The sequence below is a fragment of the Paralichthys olivaceus genome, chromosome 19 (genome assembly GCF_024713975.1).
Source record: "Paralichthys olivaceus isolate ysfri-2021 chromosome 19, ASM2471397v2, whole genome shotgun sequence".
Lineage (NCBI taxonomy): Eukaryota > Metazoa > Chordata > Actinopteri > Pleuronectiformes > Paralichthyidae > Paralichthys > Paralichthys olivaceus.
The window spans coordinates 4,018,913-4,042,321 of NC_091111.1; the positions used below are offsets into that span (position 1 = coordinate 4,018,913).

Sequence of the window (23,409 nt, forward strand, 5' to 3'; positions counted from 1 at the left end):
GATCATATACATTACAGTTAGTGTTTAATGTATTGCTCTGTGATAGAGCAGTAAGAAATGAGTAGAACTTCATTATGAGTAAGATGGGCTTGAGGGGTTTTGATTTAGCGGCTACATTGACATGTTTGTAAAATGATCTTTGCAGATTCCACACCTACTGCTACAACACATCTGAACACCACCACAGCTGCAACACCAACTGTAACAAGTCAGTGCTTTTAAATAGTCTCACAACACTTTTCTTAATATTTGTCTGTAATTTATCCTCATTTTTCAGATTTTACTGTCACCGAAAACTACAATAAAGCTGTAGTTAGTGGTGTTTTTCAGATATAAGGGAAAACACTGATTGAAATCATAAAGTATTTTATAGGGATTTGTTTTAACTTGACATTGGTCTGTTCCCTGTACACTGAAATATCCTTAATTGTATGTTTTCCCCCAGATTCAACATCTGCTACAACATATTTTAACACATCAACAATAACATCAACAACAGTTGTAACAAGTAAGTATTCAACAACTAACTGTTAGAAAAAGGTTTAACCCAGTATTAGTAGAGTGTTCCTAATAAAGTGAAGCTTGATGAATGTATGGAAGAACAATAATGATTACAGTGGTCTCTATTGTAACATTCTGATTAGTGTTCAATTTTTATTTGTGTTTGATTTACGGCTATAATTTAACTTGGCTGAAACTAATAAATAATCTGAGCGTGAATCATTGACATGTTTGTAAAATGATCTTTGCAGATTCAACACCTACTGCTACAACACACCTGAACACCACCACAGCTGCAACACCAACTGTAACAAGTCAGTGCTTTTAAATAGTCTCACAACACTTTTCTTAATATTTGTCTGTAATTTATCCTCATTTTTCAGATTTTACTGTCACCGAAAACTACAATAAAGCTGTAGTTAGTGGTGTTTTTCAGATATAAGGGAAAACACTGATTGAAATCATAAAGTATTTTATGGGGATTTATCTTAAAGGTTCAGTATGTAGAATTTAGTGATATCTAGTGGTGAAGTTGCATGTTGCAGCTGAATACCCCTACATTTTACACACTGCACCTTTAAAGGCCCAGTGTGTAAGATTTAGGTGAAAGGGAACTATTGGCAGAAATTTAATGTAGAATAATCCTCACGATGTTTTCACTGGTTCGTTTCATCTAAATTGTATTAATTGTAGTTTTCTTTACCCCAGAAAAGGTCCTTTATATTTAAATACTTTATATTTACATCGAGGGGGTCCTCTCTACGGAGGCCGCCATGTTTTTTTACATTAGTCCAGACTGAACAAACTAAACACCTTTTGAGTTTTTGACAATTAAAGGCTGCCACAGGTTGTTTTTCAAGTTTGAAAGGAGAGGGTGAGGTGAGGGGTGTTCAGCTGCAACATGCAACTTCAACACTAGATATCACTACATTCTACACACTGTACCTTTAACTTGACATTGGTCTGTACCCTGTACACTGAAATATAGTTAACTGTATGTTTTCCCCCAGATTCAACATCTGCTACAACATATTTTAACACATCAACAACAGTTGTAACAAGTAAGTATTCAACAACTAACTGTTAGAAAAAGGTTTAACCCAGTATTAGTAGAGTGTTCCTAATAAAGTGAAGCTTGATGAATGTATGGAAGAACAATAATGATTACAGTGGTCTCTATTGTAACATTCTGATTAGTGTTCAATTTTTAGTTGCGTTGGATTTCAACTATAACTTAACTTGGCTGAAACTAATAAATAATCTGAGCGTGAATCATTGACATGTTTGTAAAATGATCTTTGCAGATTCAACACCTACTGCTACAACACACCTGAACACCACCACAGCTGCAACACCAACTGTAACAAGTCAGTGCTTTTAAATAATTGTGCAAATGTCCTGAATGTTTGTCTGTAGTGTATCCTCATATATCACATTTTACTTTTACCAACACTAAAAACTTTTGTTAGTGGTGGGTTTTCAAATATAAGAGATATCACTGATTGAAACCATTCAGTCATTTATAAGGATTTTTCTGCACATGACACTTGTCGTTACCATTTCCAGTATGATATACTGAAGTGAGCTTTTGTTTCCAGATTCAACATCTGCTACGACAGATTTTAACACCACAACAATAACAAGTAAATATTCAACCACTAATTGGTATTACTAAAAAAGACTGAACGCAGTATTAGTGTGGTGTTCCTAATGAAGTGACGCTTGGTGAATGTATGGATGACCAACAATGGTTACAGTGGTCTCTATTATTGCATAATGATAATGGGCAGGTGTGGCTTCAGAGAGCAGTCATCCTCTAACCAGATGGTCGGTAGTTCAATCCCAGCCTTCCACATTCTGTATGCTAAAGTGTCCTTGTGCAAAATACTGAACCCCAAACTGCCCCTTCTAATAGAGAAAGTGCTGCACATAGATGCACTGTATGAATGTGTGTGTGAATGGCAAAATCTGTACTGTAAAGCACTGAGTGGTCATCAAGACCAGAAAAGCTCGATAAAGATACAGATCATATACATTACAGTTAGTGTTTAATGTATTGCTCTGTGATAGAGCAGTAAGAAATGAGTAGAACTTCATTATGAGTAAGATGGGCTTGAGGGGTTTTGATTTAGCGGCTACATTGACATGTTTGTAAAATGATCTTTGCAGATTCCACACCTACTGCTACAACACACCTGAACACCACCACAGCTGCAACACCAACTGTAACAAGTCAGTGCTTTTAAATAGTCTCACAACACTTTTCTTAATATTTGTCTGTAATTTATCCTCATTTTTCAGTTTTTACTGTCACCGAAAACTACAATAAAACTGTAGTTAATGGTGTTTTTCAGATATAAGGGAAAACACTGAAATCATAAAGTATTTTATAGGGATTTGTTTTAACTTGACATTGGTCTGTTCCCTGTACACTGAAATATAGTTAATTGTATGTTTTCCCCCAGATTCAACATCTGCTACAACATATTTTAACACATCAACAATAACATCAACAACAGTTGTAACAAGTAAGTATTCAACAACTAACTGTTAGAAAAAGGTTTAACCCAGTATTAGTAGAGTGTTCCTAATAAAGTGAAGCTTGATGAATGTATGGAAGAACAATAATGATTACAGTGGTCTCTATTCTAACATTCTGATTAGTGTTTTTAGTTGCGTTGGATTTCAACTATAACTTAACTTGGCTGAAGCTAATAAATAATCTGAGTGTGAATCATTGACATGTTTGTAAAATGATCTTTGCAGATTCCACACCTACTGCTACAACACACCTGAACACCACCACAGCTGCAACACCAACTGTAACAAGTCAGTGCTTTTAAATAATTGTGCAAATGTCCTGAATGTTTGTCTGTAGTGTATCCTCATATATCACATTTTACTTTTACCAACACTGTTCTTAAACGTCTCCTACAACAGATTTTAACACCACAACAATAACATCAACAACAGTTGTAACAAGTAAGTATTCAACAACTAACTATTAAAAATATAATTAAGTCACCTGAGTTTGAACAACATCGTCATTAAAATATAATGATCTTTTTTTTAACACTGAAACTACACAAAACCAATTTCTAAAAGTTTCTATAACTAACTTTTTTCAGATTCGACGCCTGTTGCTACAACAGTTATGAACACTACAACAGCTGCAACACCTGTGACAAGTAAGTGTTAACAAGTAGTTAGAATAATTAGATGACTCTTCTTTGTTTGTTATTGATCTGGTCAAGACTATTTAACCTTTGCTCTATTGCTACAACACATTTGAATGCAACACCTATAACTTCACCATTCACTGGAGTTAGGAGTAGATTTTATCAAAGGATGGAGAGGCAAACTCTTGAATGGCTGTATAAAACATGTCAGTCAGATTTAAAGTATAATCGTACAGATAATTAGAAAATGATCATCTCAACAGCTGCATCAAATGGACTGAACACAATAGTAACAGCATTGTATTAACACTTAGAAATAACAAATGATGTTAAACGAAATGAGTCATTGTTGAAATTCAAAACAGTCAAAATGAAAAGTAATGTGAAATGTGTGGTAACAACACTCACTACTACGTTTTGTTTTCCTGTGAAACGTCAGTACTGTACATTTAAGGCTTTTTTGATTATGTCTTGTTTAATATATTTCCAGCTACAAATGCTACCAGCCAAAACCCCACAATTAGCTCAACACCACCAGACATTTCACCCACAAGCCTTATAACAAATACTAGTAACACAGCTACTACCTATGTCCCAACCACGACCACTACTGCTACCACTACACCCACCATAATTACGGCTGCTACCCCGACCACTACTCCCACCACAACCACTACTGCTGCCACTACCCCCACCCCCACCACAACTACGGCTGATACCATGACCACTTACCCCACCCCAACTACAATTCCTATCAATACTTCTACAATGGTCACTACTACGATTGCTTCTCCTGCCTCCACCACTCCCTCAAGTGAATCCACGCCAGCTACAGGTATTGTTTTACTGAGAAATATGTGGCATATTCTGTTGCGGTTTTATTAAATTCCATTGACAAAGTGCCAGTTGTCACTTGGTGTAGAAATAAAATTGTTTTTATTTATTTTAAAAAGGTTCCTGTGTTTATCTGTCTTTGCATTACAATAAACTAAATGTTAATCTGTAACTTTGTTCATGTTTTTCATCTACTTTTTTACACAAACAGCTTTCAAAATGGAAATGTCGATGAGATTAGTTAAGGACTACACATCAGAATTAAGTAATCCATCAAGTAACGCCTACAAAAAATTGAAATCACAGATCGATTCAGTGGTAAGTGCACTGTTAACACTACTCAATTTTAACTTGCATCTCCAGTTCATGTGTTAACGCTAACCATGTCTCTCCCACAGTTACGTGAGCAGTATAAAGGAATCCCAGGATATATCGCAGGTTTTGTGACAGGATTCAGGTACAGTTTTGGAATTCAGGCATTACCAAAGAATTAGGAAGCCGGGGTTATAACCAAATTCACATCACAACTTTGCTTCTCTGTTCTTACAGCAAAGGAAGCATTATTACAAAATTTGTTGTTCAGACAACAAAAGTTGACTTTGAAAAAATATTGGAAGAAAATCAAAAACTCCCTGTATCAATGAGTCCTATTGCTACTATCAATGGCGCAGTTACTGCATTTTACCAAAGTAAGTATGAAAAATGATGAGTAGTTTACTCACGTAAACCCACGTTTAACTTGCATGAATTTGACTGTTCGGCTCTGTTTTATCTAAAGGCTCAACTTTAATCAGCATTCCAGAGCTCACCTACACTGGTGCCAGCCTGTCCATGACGTGTGAGCCTCCAGAAAACTTTAATGTGGAACAAATTTTCAGTTCCAGGTGGACATTTAATGAACGGGAAATCAAAGATGGTGGGAGGTTTAAAATAACGAATTCTAACAATCAGTCCATTCTTGAAATTAACAACGTCATCCTTGCTGATAGTGGTAAGTCAGAGCTGGCTTAATTTGTTAATTAATAAGAAACTCTTCACAACTTAATAAAATAAGACATTTTCAGACTTGAATTCCTTGAGTTTGCCTTTCAAGGCAGGATGTAGAACTTTTGCTGTGGAGATCACATGTTTTTGTTTACAGCACATCAACACTAGCATTGGCTTTTATCACCAAAATCTCTCTTGACATCTTTGTTGGTGTCTTTTACATATTATAGTATCGACATTTACATTTTTTTGTTGCGATATTGTCTTTTCATTTTTGCATCTGTCACATGTTACAAACGTCATCAACACACTTTACACGCTCGCTGTGAATCCTCCAGAGGATCAGTGCATGTGTTAAAGTAGCAATACTTACATACCTTAATTCCTGGTTTCTATGTCATGATACTAATAATGTGAAATAAGGTCACACAGTATAATGAAAAAGTTTAATCAGTGTCTTTTGCTGGATTACTTCACTGCCAATGTGATGTTTATATGATATCAGCAATTATACTAAATGTATTTGCTACTACTTTTTTTTATTGTTTTACTAATGCGTTCAGTGATATCTACTTCTCTTGATCACAGGACCTTACAGTTGTAATCTTATCAAAAGAGACGTGGAATTACAACAAAAAGGATTTGTATCAGGAAGCAACATCCAACAAGCTCCTGTTATACGTCTTCAGAGTGAACTTAATGTAAAATGTGTAATTGGACAGATACAACCACTCACGTGTTGTGTGCAGCTTCAGTACAAAATCAAATGGTTTCAAGGCACAGACCTGTTGAGCTCAGGTAAGTCATGATGTTGGAAACTCCTCATTCCAACCATGCTTGGGAATTTGGAGAAAGCTATTAAAAGTTTCTCTCCTCAACAACATTTTTCAGCTCCTGTTACAGATGAAGACGCCAACTGCATCAAGCATGACTACAAACTAGAAAACTGCACTGGATCACAGGAAGATCGAATCACTTTTACATGCAAGGTAGATGAACCATCAAGTTATGAAATGACATCGACAATGAGGATCTTCAAAGACGGTAAGAGCAGCTTTAAAGTGTAACTACACAATTCGTTTGCTGTTTTTCCTGTTTTTGTAACTTATAGTTTATTGAACTCTCTAAGATTTCAAATGCAATGACGCTCAGTATGGGACCGGCCAAGTAGGAGACACAGCCATCATTGGGTGTGATGAAGGTCAAGAGGGGAACAAGATGGCGGAATGTCAGGAAACGAGCGAGTGGAAACTTGTAGAGGACACCTGCATTATAATAAAAATCAAAGAATTACTGATTGAGTCACAGGTAGGTGAGCTACTCGTCTATCAAACTGCTTCCTGTGTCCTGATGAATGTTTTGTTTAGAGGCTGTGGAGCTCATTTCGATTTTTATAGATCGCAGGTTTTTTTTGGTAAACTTAGTCAAGTTCCAACATCGAGAAATAAAATAAAGTGAAAAAAATTCGGGTTCATGCTGGAGAGAGAAGAGCCCATTAACATGAATGACGCTGTGTGTAGAATTTGTTTTAGAAGAGAGGAGACTGAAAGTGGGAAGACAGGGTTTCCCCTAAGTTTGTTATTACTCCCTTTTTCATAATAATTTCTTGGACAATATTGTATTGGACTGTATGTTCTTGTGGCCTACAAGATGGACAGCTGTTGTTTGTAACAATGTCTTGTGCTTCAGAAATAATTATCCTTGCATTTGTCCGGCATATTTGCATGTTGAAAAAATGTTGTGTCAAAAGGTTTTTCTTTCTTTCAGGATTTGGTTGAGGAGGAAATACCAGCATTTGTAGGGAATCTAAGTGAAGTTGTCCAGACACAAAAAACTGACGTTGCAAATTCAACTGCAACCATATCAGCTATTATTGACATCCTAACCACTGTTGCAAGTGTTTCAAATGTTGCAGATGAAACCATCATGCAGGTAAATTTAACCTTACACTTTGTATCCTTTACAAATTATTTTAAGGTTCAGTGTGTAAGATTTAGGTGAAAGGGATCTATTGGCAGAGATTGAATATAAAATAATCCTACTGATGTTTTCACAAGTGTGTTTCATCTAATTGGTACGAATTGTTGTTTTTCTACCCTTAAATGAGCCCTTTATATTTACAATATATATATATATATATTATATTTACAGTAGCCCAGACTGAACACACTTAACACCTTTTGAGTTTTTATGACAACTGAAGCTACCACAGGTTCTGTTTCATGTTTCGAAGGGGAGGGTGAGGTGAGGGGTGTTCAGCTGCAACATGCAATTTCACCAATAGATTCTAAACACTGAGCCTTTAGGCCAATGCACCGTTTGACATTTTGATGAGGATGGACTTTCACAGAGACCTGTCTTCCGATCAACAGAATATCCTAGAGACTGTTGATGTCATCATTGGTGAAGAAGCAAGAGAGTCTTGGGTAATTTTGAATGCAAATGAGACCCGCAATGCCAGCTCGGAATTATTGGGTTCACTGGAGACTCTCTCCAGTGATTTGATCGGAGAGTTTGCCATTAGGACTCCAAGGATCCTACTAAACAGAACCGCATTTGATGACTCCTTCATGGCAGACCTGAACTCCAGCATCGTCATAAACATAACAGAAACCAGCAGGAGCAATGTCTTTATTACCACCATCCTCCTCTCAACCTTTAATATTGTAATGCCGACACGAAACTCCACCTTTGATTTCAGCCACTTCAACGCGACCAGCAATGAAACTGCCAGTGATGATGCCATCAATGCAGCTGTGTTGCTTGTCAAAGTAAATACCACGGTTCAGAATGTCCTTCTGAGCTTCAACAAGCTGAACAGCTCCTTGAAAATAAACCCGCAGTGTGTCTTCTGGAACTTCACACTCTTCAATAACTTTGGTGCTTGGGATAATGAGGGATGTACGTTTGTTTCCGACATAAACAACACAGTAACCTGCAGCTGTGACCACCTGACCTCCTTCTCAATTCTAATGGCAACAAACATCCCTCCATCACTGAGAGAGGCTTTGGATATAATCACTTATGTTGGAGTTGGGATATCTCTGGCAAGCTTAGTTATATGTCTGATTATTGAAGGGTACATTTGGAAAGCCATTACCAGGAATAGCACTGCCTTCATGCGTCACGTTTCCATTGTAAATACCGCCCTGTCTCTGTTGATCGCTGATATCTGTTTCATCATTGGTTCCTCTATAGCAAACAATCCCCTTGAGAACCCAGGGGAGGACTACGAGCTTCCTCTTGGACCATGTAGCACTGCAACATTTTTTATGCACTTTTTCTACCTTGCTCTATTTTTTTGGATGCTCGTGTCAGGCCTTTTGCTCTTTTACAGGACAGTCATGGTCTTCTCGTACATGTCCAAGTCAACCATGTTGGCCATTGGTTTCTGTTTAGGATACGGCTGTCCTCTGATTATAGCTGTAACAACTGTTGCTGCCACAGCACCGGGCAAAGGATACATCAGGAAAACCGAGGCTTGTTGGCTGAACTGGGTGGAGACAAAAGCCCTCCTGGCCATGGTGATACCAGCCTTGACCATAGTTTTCATAAATTTTTTAATTGTAATTGTTGTCTTATTCAAAATGCTGAGAAGAGGTGTGGGAGACGCTGCACAAACGGGTGAAAAACACACTCTGGTGGTCATAACAAGATGTTTGGTCATTTTGACTCCTTTATTTGGATTGACCTGGTCTTTGGGTGTGGGAACCATGGTATCATCAACAAATAAAGGACTCCATATTGCCTTTGCATTCTTCAATTCACTACAGGTATTTGTACCCATTGAATTTCAAGACATTGCTTTTTGTGTAATGGAAAATGTCATGTTCTTTCATTCTGATGATTATGAAATGTGAATGTCTGATTTTTTTCAGGGTTTCTTCATTTTATTGTTTGGGGTACTACTCGATTCGAAGGTATGTCAATTTTGGAATTGCCAAAAATTATTCCTAGAATGTGTACACAGGAGGTAGCATTAGCAGCAGGAGAGAAACAGCTTTGGTAATGTGTGAGTATCTACACTTGCATTTTTCAGATGCCAAACAAAATCAGTGACAAATGTAAAATGGAAATAGATAGATTAGAATCCTTGAACAGGCCTGTAGGTTGCATTTTTGTGTGTATAACAAGTAAATCACAACACAGGCACTGTGCCGCCAATGTAGTTACAAATGCTAAGCCACCTCCTGTGTACACACATTATTCACTTCGTTGTCAAAACTTGGATTAGATCGATACCACTCTATCTTCAATTCTATTCTTTCCCCAGGTGAACAAATTGTCATTGTTTTGTTTTTTTTACTTTAGCATTAGCCCATTACGTCTACATCAGCCATGTTGTACCTCCAAATTTCTATGCTAGCCCAGAAAGGACAGACCAATAACTGGCTTCTTTGTCATGTTTACTATAACTCTAAGGCCAGCATAGGTTTCCCTACATGTTTTGAACAGGGTTTGTTGCAATAAGACACTTCACTGAAAAAAATCATACGCACAGAAAAAACATGAAATAGCTCCATTTTGCTCCTTTGGTGTCATCCAAGTGTCTGTAAGCCCCAGCATTCAAATTTGACTTGAATTGGCCTCATTTACACCATGTTTTAGCCTAATTGTCCTGTTATCCTCCACTGGAGCCACGTTCATGCATGGATCACAGACATTTAGGCTTTTATCCCAAATGGTGTAAATGACCTTGTTTTGAGTCCAATTTTTGGGTGAGCTATCCCTTCAAGTACTAGCATAACTAATTACTGATCACTAAATACTTTTCATTTTGACATTGGCATCATTTTGATTTTGCCTGCAGACTCGTTCTCTCCTCGCAAGGCGATTACCTCCAACAAGCACAGGCTCCAATTCTTCGAGGGTAAGTGTTTTTTTTTTGTTTGTTTGTTTTTAAAATGCTTAGAATATTTTCAGGTATTCTGGTTTTCAATGCATCCCGAATGTTGTGATACGCCACAGAAATCGTTACATTTTTCCTCCAATGACTTTACACACATTTTTTTCTATTGTAGAGTACAGGTGCTGGCATTTCCTCCTTAAGTGGAAGCAATTTTATAGGCAGACTACTTGGAAGAAGAAGTAAGTTTTTTCACATTAAGCAGCTTTCCTGTGTATTTCTATGTGTTGTCTTATCAACAATGTGTTTGTCTTTCAGATGTCTATCATGTTTCACAAGCTGCAAACACAAACAGCAGCGGTGCAACGGAGTCATTTAGTAATATATGAATCAATGAAACAAGCTGTACACGTAACGTTTGTTTGATTGATCATTCAGACGATCTCAGATATCGTTGTTTTTTTTCTAAAGTCAAAAACAGAAGTTGTGAAATCAGGAAGAGAATAGTGAGGTTTGAAAAGAATTAAAAATGTTTGAAGGAATATTCATTGTAATGTTGCTGTTCTCAGGTAATATTGTTGATGAAACTGTGAAATAGTAGTGTTACAACTTACTGTAAGTTGTAGCTTTTGACTTGTGAAGTCTAGTCTTGCTGTGTCTGATGTTTATTGCTCAAAGTAAATAAAATACAGAATAAATATATATACATTTTACAGGAAAGAAGTATCTGGTTATTATCAATGGAATAGCATTTGAATTAAAGGTCTGAGATTGCATTAAATCCTTCAAACAGAATGTTAACTGTCGTAACCAATGTCTACACAATCCAATTAAAGAATCCCTTTACCTAACGTAAGTAGCCCATCGGTGTTTCACAAACATTTGCACCTTATTTCAGAATAAAATATCTCTTTAAAACTGAAATGTATAACTCATTGTAGTGTTTTAAGTGTAGCCCAAAATAATCAATTCATCGAGACTATTAGTGTTCAAGCTGGTAATGTTTAAACTGACGGATCTGAATGTACAAGCATAACTCTGGAGGCTCTGCCATCTTTGTTGTATTTGAAACGGATCACGGACCTGCCTTACACGTAGGGCCCTGATGTACATAAGCAGTGTATAACTTTATTTACTTTTTTTGTTAAATATGTGTTTAATGTTTTTAGTTTTGAATGTACAGTAGATTTTTTCACATTTTTTAATAAAAAAAAGACAAAAGCCCATTGCATTGTGGGGTTTTTTCATAAGATACCAGACAAACCATTGTGTTTACTGAATTATTAGTCCATCCATATTGGCAGACTTTATACATGTCTAACCCATTCTAAACATTAGGGCTCAGCCTCATGTAGCCTATGTATTCAGCCCAAACAGACAGTTTCCTGTACATGCAAGATCAAGTTATTAACAGAGAAAACTTACTTAAATTGCAGAGTACTGATTAACATTGTGTTAATCATGATGAATGTCTGTTGTGATGCAATGAAGACATGGTAAAGAAAAGATTGTGTTCTGCTGAATTGTGAAAAGTGCCTCCTCTTGATTACTGTTAAATATGAGTCAGGTGTAATGGTGATAATGAGAACACGTTTTACCTTTCAGGACTAATTTAACTACAATCTGATCTAAGTAATACGCCAGTAATTCATCGTCATTTCTCTTATTACATATGAATTTATTTATCATCATTCTTGTTTTGTGTCCCCTGAAAACACTTTTCAACTTTGATATCACACAGAGGAAAAATGCTTGTGTTTCGATTTTTGTATCCAGGAGGTCAGTTTGATATGCAGCAGAGCTACTGTTGTTTGCATTGCACACTAAAAAAATCACGCCTTGCATTGAGATTATTATTATATAGAAATATTGTTCTTTGATAGTCTTGTACAATAGTGAGACAATAATTAATCAGAATATTAGATTTATTGAAAAGGCAAATTTTTGTTAATCCAATACATTAAGTCACTTAAAGGTACAGTGTGTAGAATTGTGTGATATCTTGTGTTGAAGTTGCATGTTGCGGCTGAACACCCCTCCCCTCACCCTCTCCTTCCAAACATGAAAAAGAACCTGTGGTAGCTTCAGTTGTCATAAAAACTCACTAAAAACATGCCGGTCTCCGTAGAGAGGCCCCCTTGATGTAAATATAAAGTATTTGAATATAAAGGGCCTTTTCTGGGGTAAAGAAAACTACAATTTATGCAATTTAGATAAAACGAACCACGGAAAACATCATGAGGATTATTCTACATTCTACACATTTCTGCCAATAGATCCCTTTCACCTAAATCTTACACACTGGACCTTTAAAGGTTTTTTGAAATGTTTTTCATCAAACCCCTTTGAGTAAGTCTTTCAAATTATAAAACATTTTGACGAATATCAACTGTAAAGGTAAAACACCTGTATAATATTGTGCAAAAACATAATAACCTCTCAGTCAAAACAGTTTTGAGTTTGTAAAATTGCCTCTAAATATTTTTCCAGAAATGATGATTCTGAAGGCAGCTCGGAACCATCTGTAAAAAAAAGCGTAGACAAATGGATTGAGCATGGAATTGGACCATCCGAGCCAGGCGACAGTTTCATTCAGAGGTGGAGGGATTGAAGAGTTGCCCACAGGTTTGAAGGTCAAATAAAGAAAGAAGGGCGTCCAGCAAAAAAGGAAAACTCCCATAACCGTCGCCAGAGTTTTAGTGGCCTTCCTCTCCATCTTACTGACGACTGCTCCGGACTTCGTGCTCTGACACGTTGTGTTGTGGATGCTGCGCGCTTGTCTCTGTGCCACAATGAAAATCTTCAGGTAGATACACAGCATTATGATCACTGGGAGGTAAAACGAGACAACAGAGCCAAATATATTTGATTCTGGAATATGGAATATGAAACAGCGACCTTCACAGACTGTGTGTTTAAGTCCCACAAATGTGATTCCAAATCCAGACAGAGCAGAGACAGTCCAGCTCACTAGGATCATGATCACAACAACTCTTCCATTCATCTTAGTTCTGTATGACAGAGGCTGACACACTGCGTAGTATCTGTCTATGGAAATGCAGCACAAGTTGAAAATCGACGTCATCACCAGTGAAATGTCAAAGCTGCGTCGCATTTTACAAAATAGATCCCCAAAGTAAAGACAGGACTTCACAGACAGAGCCATGTTGAACTGCAGAACTAAAGCCCCGACGAGCAGGTCGGCCACAGCCAGAGAGAGGATCAGGTAGTTTGTTGGAGTGTGGAGCTGTCTGAAGTAAATGATGGAGGTGATTACCAGAAGGTTCCCACTGATTGTGAGAACAGACACTGTGCTGCCAATAAACATGTATAAAAATGTACGTATTGTCGAAGGGGTTATTGCCATTATGCAAGAGGAAGTTCCTGATTCATAGCACAGAGGCACAAACTTGCCGTCACCGGTCTGGTTGATGATAACTTCAGGTTCCATGCTTCCTGTATCCTTAAATTGAAGTTTTCAGGACATAAATTTAAACACAACTCAAGCATAATGTTAAAAATACAATACAACGTTTTCAAGGACAGTAAGTATGGAAAGAGTCACTCTCAGTTGTTTCTGTGTCTGCGTAATGTTCAATACCAACCTGTTCAATAGCAGCACTGTTCATGTCGCTGTCTTCAACTAAACTGTTTACTTACTGTTTACCTTTAAATATCTGCAGGCTGTCGCAGGAATCGTCTGTTTTCTCAAACCCCTCCCCTGAACAGTGACGATCCAGAACAGTAACTGTGAGTACAGCATTTCCAAATGTGTTGAAGAGTGTTTAAGATGAAGGTTCCTTTTTATTGTCCCACAATCATGCACACACAGTACATGCAACATGGGGAAATTTGACCTCTAACCCATCCGTGTGAACACAGCACACATGGAACACAATACACACAGTGACCACACAAAACAGTGGGCAGCAATTAGGGGGTTTGGTGCCTTGCTCAAGGGCAACTCGGCAGTGCCCAGGATGTGTCTCTATGGACTGAGCTACTGCTTTGTTGTGTCTTTTATTGTGTCTTTGTTTTAGTTGTTTAAATTCCATATACACAAGAGCAAAAGTGTTTGAGAGAAGCCACAAACACTAGCATACATGGCAAAATGGTAACATATCATCATGTTTAACTAATCAGATTAATTACAGAAGAATAACCACAATCTGACTCGGCCCTTTGCTTCGTGCCCTCCCCATTCTCTCTCCCAATTTAACTGTCCTGTCAATACATGTAGGTCCAGTGTGTAAGATTTAGGTGAAAGGGATCTTTTGGAAGAAATTTAATGTAGAATAATCCTCATGATGTTTTTACTCGTTCATTTCATCTAAATTGTATGAATTGTAGTTTTCTGTACCTCAGAAAAGGTCCTTTATATTTAAATACTTTATATTTACATGGAGGGGGTCCTCTCTACGGAGGCCACCATGTTTTTTTACATTAGTAAACAAACTAAACACCTTTTGAGTTTTTATGACAACTGAAGCTACCACAGGTTCTTTTTCATGTTTGGAAGGAGAGGGTGAGGTGAGGGGTGTTCAGGTGCAACATGCAACTTCAACACTAGATATCTCAAAATTCTACACACTGTACCTTTAAGTGCCAAAAAATATTCTTAAAAAATGTAATAAATAAATAATATTGAAAAACTGCACTTCGGACCAGGTTTCTGTTGGTCAGCAGCATAATCGCTTTCTGAAAGTGTCAACATTGTGCCTGCCACACCTCATTGAAAGAGCTGCAAACCCACTGCACATTGGTTCTGGTGGTCCATTTGCTATTTGAACAACGAGGACGCTTGAGGGAAAAATGACTTTGACAATGAAACGAGCATTCTAAAAGGTGCAGTAAAACCAATAAAAGGTTTGAGTATAAGCATTTGTTCTTGTCCATTTGTGCTCCAAGCACCTCAAATAGACGAGCATCACATTGTAAACCGTGACTGGCTTCACTCGGTTTTCCCAAAGCATGCGGGTCAGTCAGTGCGGTCAGATGATGACATGTCACTGGACAAAAAATTTGATTTGTAATCAAGTACCAAGATTAAGTGGGGAAGCTAATTTGTCCTAGAAGAGCAGAATAAACTCCTCAGCGCCTGCTAATCTGCTCTGCTGCTGCAACCCAGTTATTTATTCGATTCAACTACTTTTTCTGTCTTCCTCCCTCTGCCATGTTGTGTTCTGCCACTTGATTCCACTTTATCTTAATGGGCAAATATAACAGCAACAGCACTCAGGTCAGACAGATCCGTCAAAACTTATCAAAAGCTTAATTTTATTTCAGTTGTATTACTGTCAAGCTTCGTACAGTAGCCGAGCTTCACAGTTTGTTTATCGTCTGATGCAATGATATGATGCAACCTGACAACTCCTCCATTAGAGGTGAGAAGTCTCTGGTGCCTCGGCTGCTCTGGTGGTACACATGAGCTCTACTTGTTCCCAAGGCAAACAAACTTTCCCACTTAGCACGAGACAATTATGTAATGTTTATATCTGAAAAGTTTCTGACGAAGTTACAAACTTAAACATAAAAAAACCACAGATGAGCTGACGGCAATGTTGACGACAGAAACAACTGTGGAAGAGTCACAGTCGTTTTCAGGCTTTGTCTAACAGACCACACTTTCAACAGGAAGTCAAAGGCGATCAGTTTTTATATTTGAAAATATAAGCTACACAGAATATGTGATTAATATAATGACAATGTCCAATGATATGTATATGACTCAACACTCATACATTCAACCTTTTATCTGTGTAGTTAGTTAATCCTCGTTTGGCCTGTCTTCATTATCTCAGGAGAAGGCCGCCATAGATTATCATACCTCCAGACTATTTTAGGTTAAGAAAAGATAAACTTTATAGTTGAGGAAATTTGACAATCCTCTAAACTTCTACCCAATATCTGTTTTAAAGAAAAAAAACCTATGAGAAATACACAGATTATACCAGAATGAAAAAACTTTTTCATGATTATTTTGTTCATATGTATTTGGATAAATGTTCTCTTGCACTTCATCCAGGTTTTTTGGAAAGGAATCAACTTCAATTAACACTGCAGACAAGAAGATCAACATTTCAAGTGTTTATTTAATTCATAGTTAAATGTAAACCTGATTCAACCTGCGTGAGTCAAATCCAGCTGCAGTTTGAGAGCAAAGTGTATAAAGTGCCTTCACAGTTTAGTTCTGCCTTGTCCAGGCAGTCCAGGTGCTGCACTGCCCTCGTAATACAGTTCCTCCTTTTTCTTAATGTCAGGTAACATGCAGATTAAAAAATGTTTGATGGCTTCTCAAGAAACACTCATCCAAAAAACCTCCCAGTTGGCAAGGCACTTTCTGAGGTCCTTCATCAAGAGACCTGCCTATTTTGAAGTGGAGCGGATGAACAGAAGTTACATATTAAACATGTAGATTTCCCCCAAACATCTTAAGGACGATAACGAAACCACTAAAGTACAACAAAAAGTAATGTCTAAAAGAGACTACAGATAAGAAGACTAAGATGTAAAATACCATAAAGTATCCATAAAAAATTAAAATAATTTACAGTTGGTGAAGTCCCCTTGCAATATTTTTCCAGTAATAATGATTTTGAAAGCCGATCTGAACCAGCTGTAAAAGAAAGCATAGATTAAGGGATTCAGCATTGAATTGGACAGCGTGAGCCAGTTCAGTGTCTCGAGCACAGGGATGGGTGGGGGGTAATAAGCCAAAGGCTGAAAGACGATGCATAAAAAGAAAGGAGTCAAACACAAAAGAAAAACTCCCATAACAGTAGCCAGAGTTTTGGTGGCCTTCCTCTCCATCTTACTGACGGATGTTCCAGACTTTGCGGCCTGGATGCTGCTCACCTGTTTCTGAGCAACGAGGAAGATTTTAAAGTAGATAGAGAGCATGATGATCGCTGGGAGGTAGAAAGAGAAAACAGGTCCCACAGTATTCGCTATGACAACATCAACAGAGCACTGTTCTTCACATGTCCCCTGGCTGGATCCCGCAAATATTATAATGATCCCGATTAGAACAGCGATACCCCAGCTCACCAGGCTCATGATCACAGTGACATGGACATTTATTTTACTTCTGTACGTCAGCGGCTGACAAACTGCATAATATCTGTCTATGGAAATACAACACAAGTTCAGAATAGAGGATGAGCACAATGACACATCGAAGCTGTCTCGGATTTTGCAGAAAAAATCTTCATGATACAGACATGAGGTCACAGTGAACGCCATGCTGAAGGGAAAAACTAAAACTCCTACAAGCAGGTCGGCCACGGCCAGAGAGAGGATCAGGTAGTTAGTGGGAGTGTGGAGCTGTTTGAAGTAAACAATAGAGATTATAACAAGGAGGTTTCCACATATTGTGCCAACAGACAATGAACCAAGGAAAATATACAACAACACACATATTATTGAAGGGTTGCTTGTAAATAAGTTAGTTGAATTATCTGATACATAGCAGGGATGTATGTCATTCACAACAAAAGTGCTGTTGACAGTCAGCTCTGCTTCCATGCTTCTCGATTTCTGCAGTGACGATCTGAAAAAAACGGAATATTAAAAATACATTTGGTTCAGCATGTATGTACAATTATAACATCAGCCATCACCTCATCCATGAAATCCTTTTCTGGACTCAATATTTATAAACCCCCTTATTTCATCACATGAACACCTACTTGGTGTGTGTCTGTTTGTGTGTGTGTGTGTGTGTGTGTGTGTGTGTGTGTGTGGTCTAGGTAATACACATGTTGCTGGGATCTAAATCTGTCACATTATGGGGACCCTTCTTCTTTATTGGGACAAAAACTGAGTCCCAACAACAGATAATCATTATATTTTAAGATGATTAAATTTTTTAGGTTGGATTAAGGTTAAGGTTAAGCTTAAGGTTAAAGTTAATGTTAAGGTTAAGGTTAAGGTTAAGGTTAGGTAAAGGTAAAGGCAAAGGCAAAGGTTAAGGTTTGATTATTAGCTTCAGGTTTAAGTTAGGTTTGTTTAATGGTTAGGCAAGTAGTACCTATGGTTAAGGTTAGAGCTAGTCTCTAGCAAATTAAAGTAAACCAATGTAATGTCGTCAGAAGTCATTGAGACACAATTCTGTGTGTGTGTGTGTGTGTGTGTGTGTGTGTGTGTGTGTGTTTGTGTCAAATCAAAAAGGCCCTAACCAAGAGGTCAATGCTAAAAAACCCACAATGTTTCTACATCTGTAATAGTTATCCCACACTTCTTGATAGAAATAGGCTGGTAATACTATTGACTTCTCCGAACAATGCACCTCTCTCGAACATTTTCAACAAAAGTGAACATATAACCTTCTCAAAGGTTGGAGTTGTTGCAGAGTTATTGCAGCTGCTGCTTTAGCAACATGTCTACCAGCATAATAATTCTACTTTATATGCAGAAAACTGTAGTCGTTTCTTAAATTGGGAAAAATGAAGAACAATGACAGCAATATAAAGTTCATGAATGGCCATATAATGCTCCTCACGTGACAGTGAGTGATTTTCATTTTTCAATCCCACCATTTCCCATATGTAACCTCTAATGTTACATAAAGCTAGTTTCTCTGAAATGTGACTCATCAAGTTAGCTGCTGGCATTGCACAGACATCAAGTAGTATATTTGAAAACATCAGCTAAACAGAATACGTGATTAGTATAATGACAATGTTTTGAAGAGATGCTGGTTGGAAATGTTTGTCGCCAGCTTGGATTGATGGACATCACCACCCCTAGAGTGGCTAGTGACACTGTCCAATAATACTGATGTGACTGAACACTGATTCATTCAGCCTTTTAACTGTGTAGTTAGTTAATCCTCTTTTGGCTTGTCTTCATTACCTCAGGAGAAGGCCGCCATAGATTATCATACCTCCAGACTATTTTAGGTTAAGATAAGATAAACTATATTAGTTGAGAGGAAATTTGACAATCCTCTAAACTTCTACCCAATATTTAAAGAAAACCTATGAGACATACACAGATTATAGCGGAATGAAAAAGCAGGAAAGGGCAAAAATCAAATTTTATAATTGGAAACACTTTAACACTGATGCATCTACATTTGCGACAATGTGTCTTACATATATGCAAGAAGCATCACTACTTGTGTAACATGAAAAGTTTCTGGTTATCATACAATCAAGCCTTGGTTGGAGGAAGAATCCTGGTTACATGCCGTGAGGATGGATTAAAACATTGCTTTAAAGTTGGAATAACTAACAAACAAAACATCCTTAAAGCCTCCTTCCAATCAGAGTAATGTACGCATCCAGCTTGTTTCATCAAATCAAGCCTAAATCAGATTTGGGGGGAAACCATTGGTCTCTATGTGATGTAGGCAGTGTGAGGAGATGGAGGGGACTGTCTAAAAAATGCAGTAGTGCATGTTTGAGACATCTTGGCCACAGAGTGTCATTTGGCACAAGCTGAGGTCAGATAACAAAAGGAATGGTGTGCAACAGGAAGACCAAACCGCTGCCTGAACAATCTGTCTGTCTGCTGAGCATGTGGGTCAGTCAGTGCTATCAGATGATCACATGGCAGAAGAAATAGATGATAAAGTGTGTGTGCTCATTTGTCACCGGACACGTTAAAAAAAATAGGATTTGTTATTAAGTAATAGAGTAAGTGGGGAAGCTAATTTGTCCTAGAAGAGCAGAATAAACGCCTCAGCGCCTGCTAATGATGCAGTGATATGATGCAACCTGACAACTCCTCCATTAGAGGTGAGAAGTCTCTGGTGCCTCGGCTGCTCTGGTGGTACACATGAGCTCTACTTGTTCCCAAGGCAAACAAACTTTCCCACTTAGCACGAGACAATTATGTAATGTTTATATCTGAAAGTTTCTGAGGAAGTTACAAACTTAAACATAAAAAAAACCACAGATGAGCTGACGGCAATGTTGACGACAGAAACAACTGTGGAAGAGTCACAGTCGTTTTCAGGCTTTGTCTAACAGACCACACTTTCAACAGGAAGTCAAAAGCAATCCGTTTTATATTAAAAAAAAGCAAATATGTGATTAATATAATGACAATGTCCGATAATATTGATGTGACTGAACACTCATACATTCAACCTTTTAACTGTGTAGTTAGTTAATCCTCGTTTGGCCTGTCTTCATTATCTCAGGAGAAGGAATAGATTATCATACCTCCAGACTATTTTAGGTTAAGATAAAATAAACTTTATAGTTGAGAGGAAATCTGACAATCCTCTTCTATGCAATATTGTTTTTAAAGAAAACCTATGAGAAATACACAGATTACAGCAGAATGAAAGACTCAAATATCATCATTGGAAACACTTGTTCATGATTATTTTGTTTGTATGTATTTGATACATTTGCTGATATACTTCATCCAGAGTTTTTTTGTTTTGTTTTTTTGGGGGAAGTGAGAAATCCTTAGAAGTCAACAACTTTAATCAACACAGCAGACAAGTCCTTCAACTTGTCAAGCTGAAGGGAGAGCAGCTGCACCCGAGTCACTGTTCTGAGATCAGGTATCTTGCACACACTACACACGTGTGCAGTGTGCAAACTGTTCTCATCCATCACAACATTACTTGAGAGGCATCAGCATCTGGTGAACAAGCAAATGACACGTTCTGACCAAAATGTAGATAGAAAAGTGTTCAGTTGTGTAAACAGCCAGCAGGTGTCAAGGGAGAGTGGGCGAGGGGGAGGCTGGTGACCAGAGCTTTCATGTGTGTGGTTCAGACCTGTCGTAGCAGTCCCAAGGAATGAATTGTTTTTACAAAGGGTTTGTATATTTTATTAGTTTGGAGTGATTATGATTGAATATATAAATTACACCTTTATATAAAGGTGTAATATGTTTTTTTGGGATGGAGATGTTCCTTTCCAATTTTTTTAAGTCTCAGCATGACCTTCGTTTTATAAAATGTCTTCTTTCAGGCGAGACTACAAAATCTCAAACGATCATGCCAGTCCCAGCAGATGGTGATAAATTAAATATCATTTAATCTATCAAATGCCATAGAACAATGCTGCGTTCCAACATTGCGCGAGGCTGATGCCTGGAAATGACAGTGATGTGGTGCAGTGATGCTGAGTTTAGTTCTGCTGCTGTAATGTCAAAATCTCCCCAGTGTGGGATGGATAAAGTTTATCTGATCTTATCTTATCTTATAGGCGCCATAGTTGTCGTTTCTGTTGCATAGTCATTACACAAAGCAACAGTGTGTCTGCACAAAGTAACCTTTAATGCCATTGTTTGTCATTGCTAACCAAATGCTCACTATAACAAATTGCTGTAAAACGGCAAAAAACAGCAACATTCTGTCCTCCATTAAAATGGTTATGTGTTAAAGAAAACATTGCATTCTGGGAAATATTTATGAACATATCTGCCTTGCATCGTTTTTCTTTAAACAAACTCAGACTGATTAGTAATGTAACTTAGTTTGCAGCACTTGCATGTATATATATATATATATATATATATATATATATATATATATAACACCAGTTAAATAAATCTTTTAACTTGTAAATAAACCATATATGTGAACAGTAATGGAGAAACGCTTGTGTGCTAGTTCTGGCAGCCAACTTGAGCTCCGCTGCTCCAATCATGTGACAGACCTCACCCCCAGAATCATCTATAACACACACCCACCTTATTAGGTGGTCTATTTAAGCAGAGAAAATTTCCTATCACTCCCTTTGCTTGCCCCGCTCATGCATCAGGATGGCTGTCAGTTGCTTCAGCCCCTTTACCACCCCAGCATCCACCTGTAGGCTCTGACGGGGGGGTTATAAGTATTTGCTTATCACTCCCATCATATCTATGTAAGCCTAGACGCCAAGCACAAACTATGTTCTACTGCCGCAATAAACATTTGAACTTGAGTTGTGTGACTGCAACCAGCATCGTCACAGGCCAAATAAAGGGTCCATGCCAAAAAGACGGGCACTGCGCTAGCTTTAAGAAGTCATGATCAGTTTAGTCCTCCTCGAGGTAATCTACCTGGAGTGGTCATCAGCTCGCATTAATTATTCTAAACCACGAATGTTGGAGATGTGGAAAAAAGCCGCAGAGGATGCTAAAACTTTATTGTTATGACCTTTGAGGCTCATCTGTGGTAACACTGTATGCCTAGTTTCGTAATCCTGTTTATAGCTCTGTCTTAGTCCATTATTTTGATTTTGACTTTATTAATGTCTCTATGTTGGACTGTGTGTTCCGCAGGGAGGGGGAGGTGGGGTGGTGAGATAGGGAGGGATGTTCAGTGTTCAGTGTTCAGTGTGCGTGGTTTGTATCTGTGTTATTATTGTCTAAAATTAATTTAAAAAACGGTTGATTACAAAAAAAAGTCATGATCATTTTGTGAATAGCAAATAGAAAAAAGAAAAAAGGGGATTCCAGACGACCTCCCATTGACCTCTCCAACCTCCACCACCAGCATGTCACTGAACTTGCCAGACAGGTATGTGACTCAGACAGTATTCCAAGAAGCCCAAGCCTTTTTTTTGTTTTTTATTGATCTATTTCCGGAGACGTACCTTATAAAGGCTGATGTCCCCCTGAAGAGAGCCAAGGGCCAGAAGACATTGAGAGGTAAATGCATATATTTAGCATTTTTAAACTGCACTATTATTTAACATTACTTGCTGTACCTTCCCAAAAACAGTAGTCTTTTTTGTTTATTATGTTTAATATATGCAAGATGCTTATTGTTTTAGTTATTTAGGAAGATGGATGAAATAATCTGTTTTGTGGCACAGGCTGGTGAAACAGTGGCTACAGCTCATGAGGATTTTTAAATTTGCAAATGTCCTTTTCAAGATTAAAGTTAATGTCTTCATAATATTCTTAGCATCAAAAATGTATATCTGTAAATATATATTCAGTGTCTGGAGACAGGGTTTTTACTTTCACTTTTGAGGCATTGGATTGAATAGTTATTGTTAATCTTAAACATGGCTTTTAACATTCAAAATACTTTGGATCATGACGTCTTGAGCATGTTCTAGAAAATGACCAATTAGATGAATTTTCATTGGAGTATACATTTCTTGC

The 23,409-nt window shown here is 37.7% G+C and overlaps 4 protein-coding genes across 5 annotated transcripts in view; 2 read left to right on the forward strand and 2 right to left on the reverse strand.

The window, feature by feature from the left end:
• Positions 1 to 1,922: 1,922 nt before the first annotated feature.
• On the forward strand, positions 1,923 to 11,573 carry LOC109632357 (adhesion G-protein coupled receptor F1-like). Its single transcript, XM_069515684.1, has 19 exons — positions 1,923 to 2,733; positions 2,967 to 3,029; positions 3,268 to 3,330; positions 3,442 to 3,483; positions 3,630 to 3,689; positions 4,171 to 4,515; positions 4,726 to 4,832; positions 4,913 to 4,971; positions 5,064 to 5,203; positions 5,293 to 5,505; positions 6,090 to 6,299; positions 6,393 to 6,545; positions 6,631 to 6,809; positions 7,269 to 7,433; positions 7,874 to 9,274; positions 9,380 to 9,421; positions 10,312 to 10,371; positions 10,523 to 10,589; positions 10,666 to 11,573. Exons 1-19 carry the CDS (start codon positions 2,658 to 2,660, stop codon positions 10,734 to 10,736), a joined length of 3,516 nt encoding a protein of 1,171 aa, XP_069371785.1. The 5' UTR covers positions 1,923 to 2,657; the 3' UTR covers positions 10,737 to 11,573.
• Positions 11,574 to 12,602: 1,029 nt separating this feature from the next.
• On the reverse strand, positions 12,603 to 13,906 carry LOC109632356 (trace amine-associated receptor 1-like). The gene has a single exon (XM_069515685.1). The coding sequence runs from the start codon at positions 13,796 to 13,798 to the stop codon at positions 12,791 to 12,793; it is 1,008 nt and encodes a 335-aa protein (XP_069371786.1). The 5' UTR covers positions 13,799 to 13,906; the 3' UTR covers positions 12,603 to 12,790.
• A 2,818-nt stretch (positions 13,907 to 16,724) lies between these two features.
• Positions 16,725 to 18,091, reverse strand: LOC109632355 (trace amine-associated receptor 1-like). Its single transcript, XM_069515118.1, has one exon. The coding sequence runs from the start codon at positions 17,869 to 17,871 to the stop codon at positions 16,885 to 16,887; it is 987 nt and encodes a 328-aa protein (XP_069371219.1). The 5' UTR covers positions 17,872 to 18,091; the 3' UTR covers positions 16,725 to 16,884.
• Positions 18,092 to 22,778: 4,687 nt separating this feature from the next.
• Positions 22,779 to 23,409, forward strand: part of LOC109646542 (adhesion G protein-coupled receptor F5-like) — a 52,529-nt gene continuing 51,898 nt past the window's right edge. For both annotated transcript variants that reach the window (XM_069515678.1, XM_069515683.1), the window contains exon 1: positions 22,779 to 22,947. In XM_069515678.1, the coding sequence (XP_069371779.1) occupies positions 22,794 to 22,947 (154 nt within the window). In that variant the 5' untranslated portion in view covers positions 22,779 to 22,793. The remainder of the gene's footprint in view (positions 22,948 to 23,409) is intronic.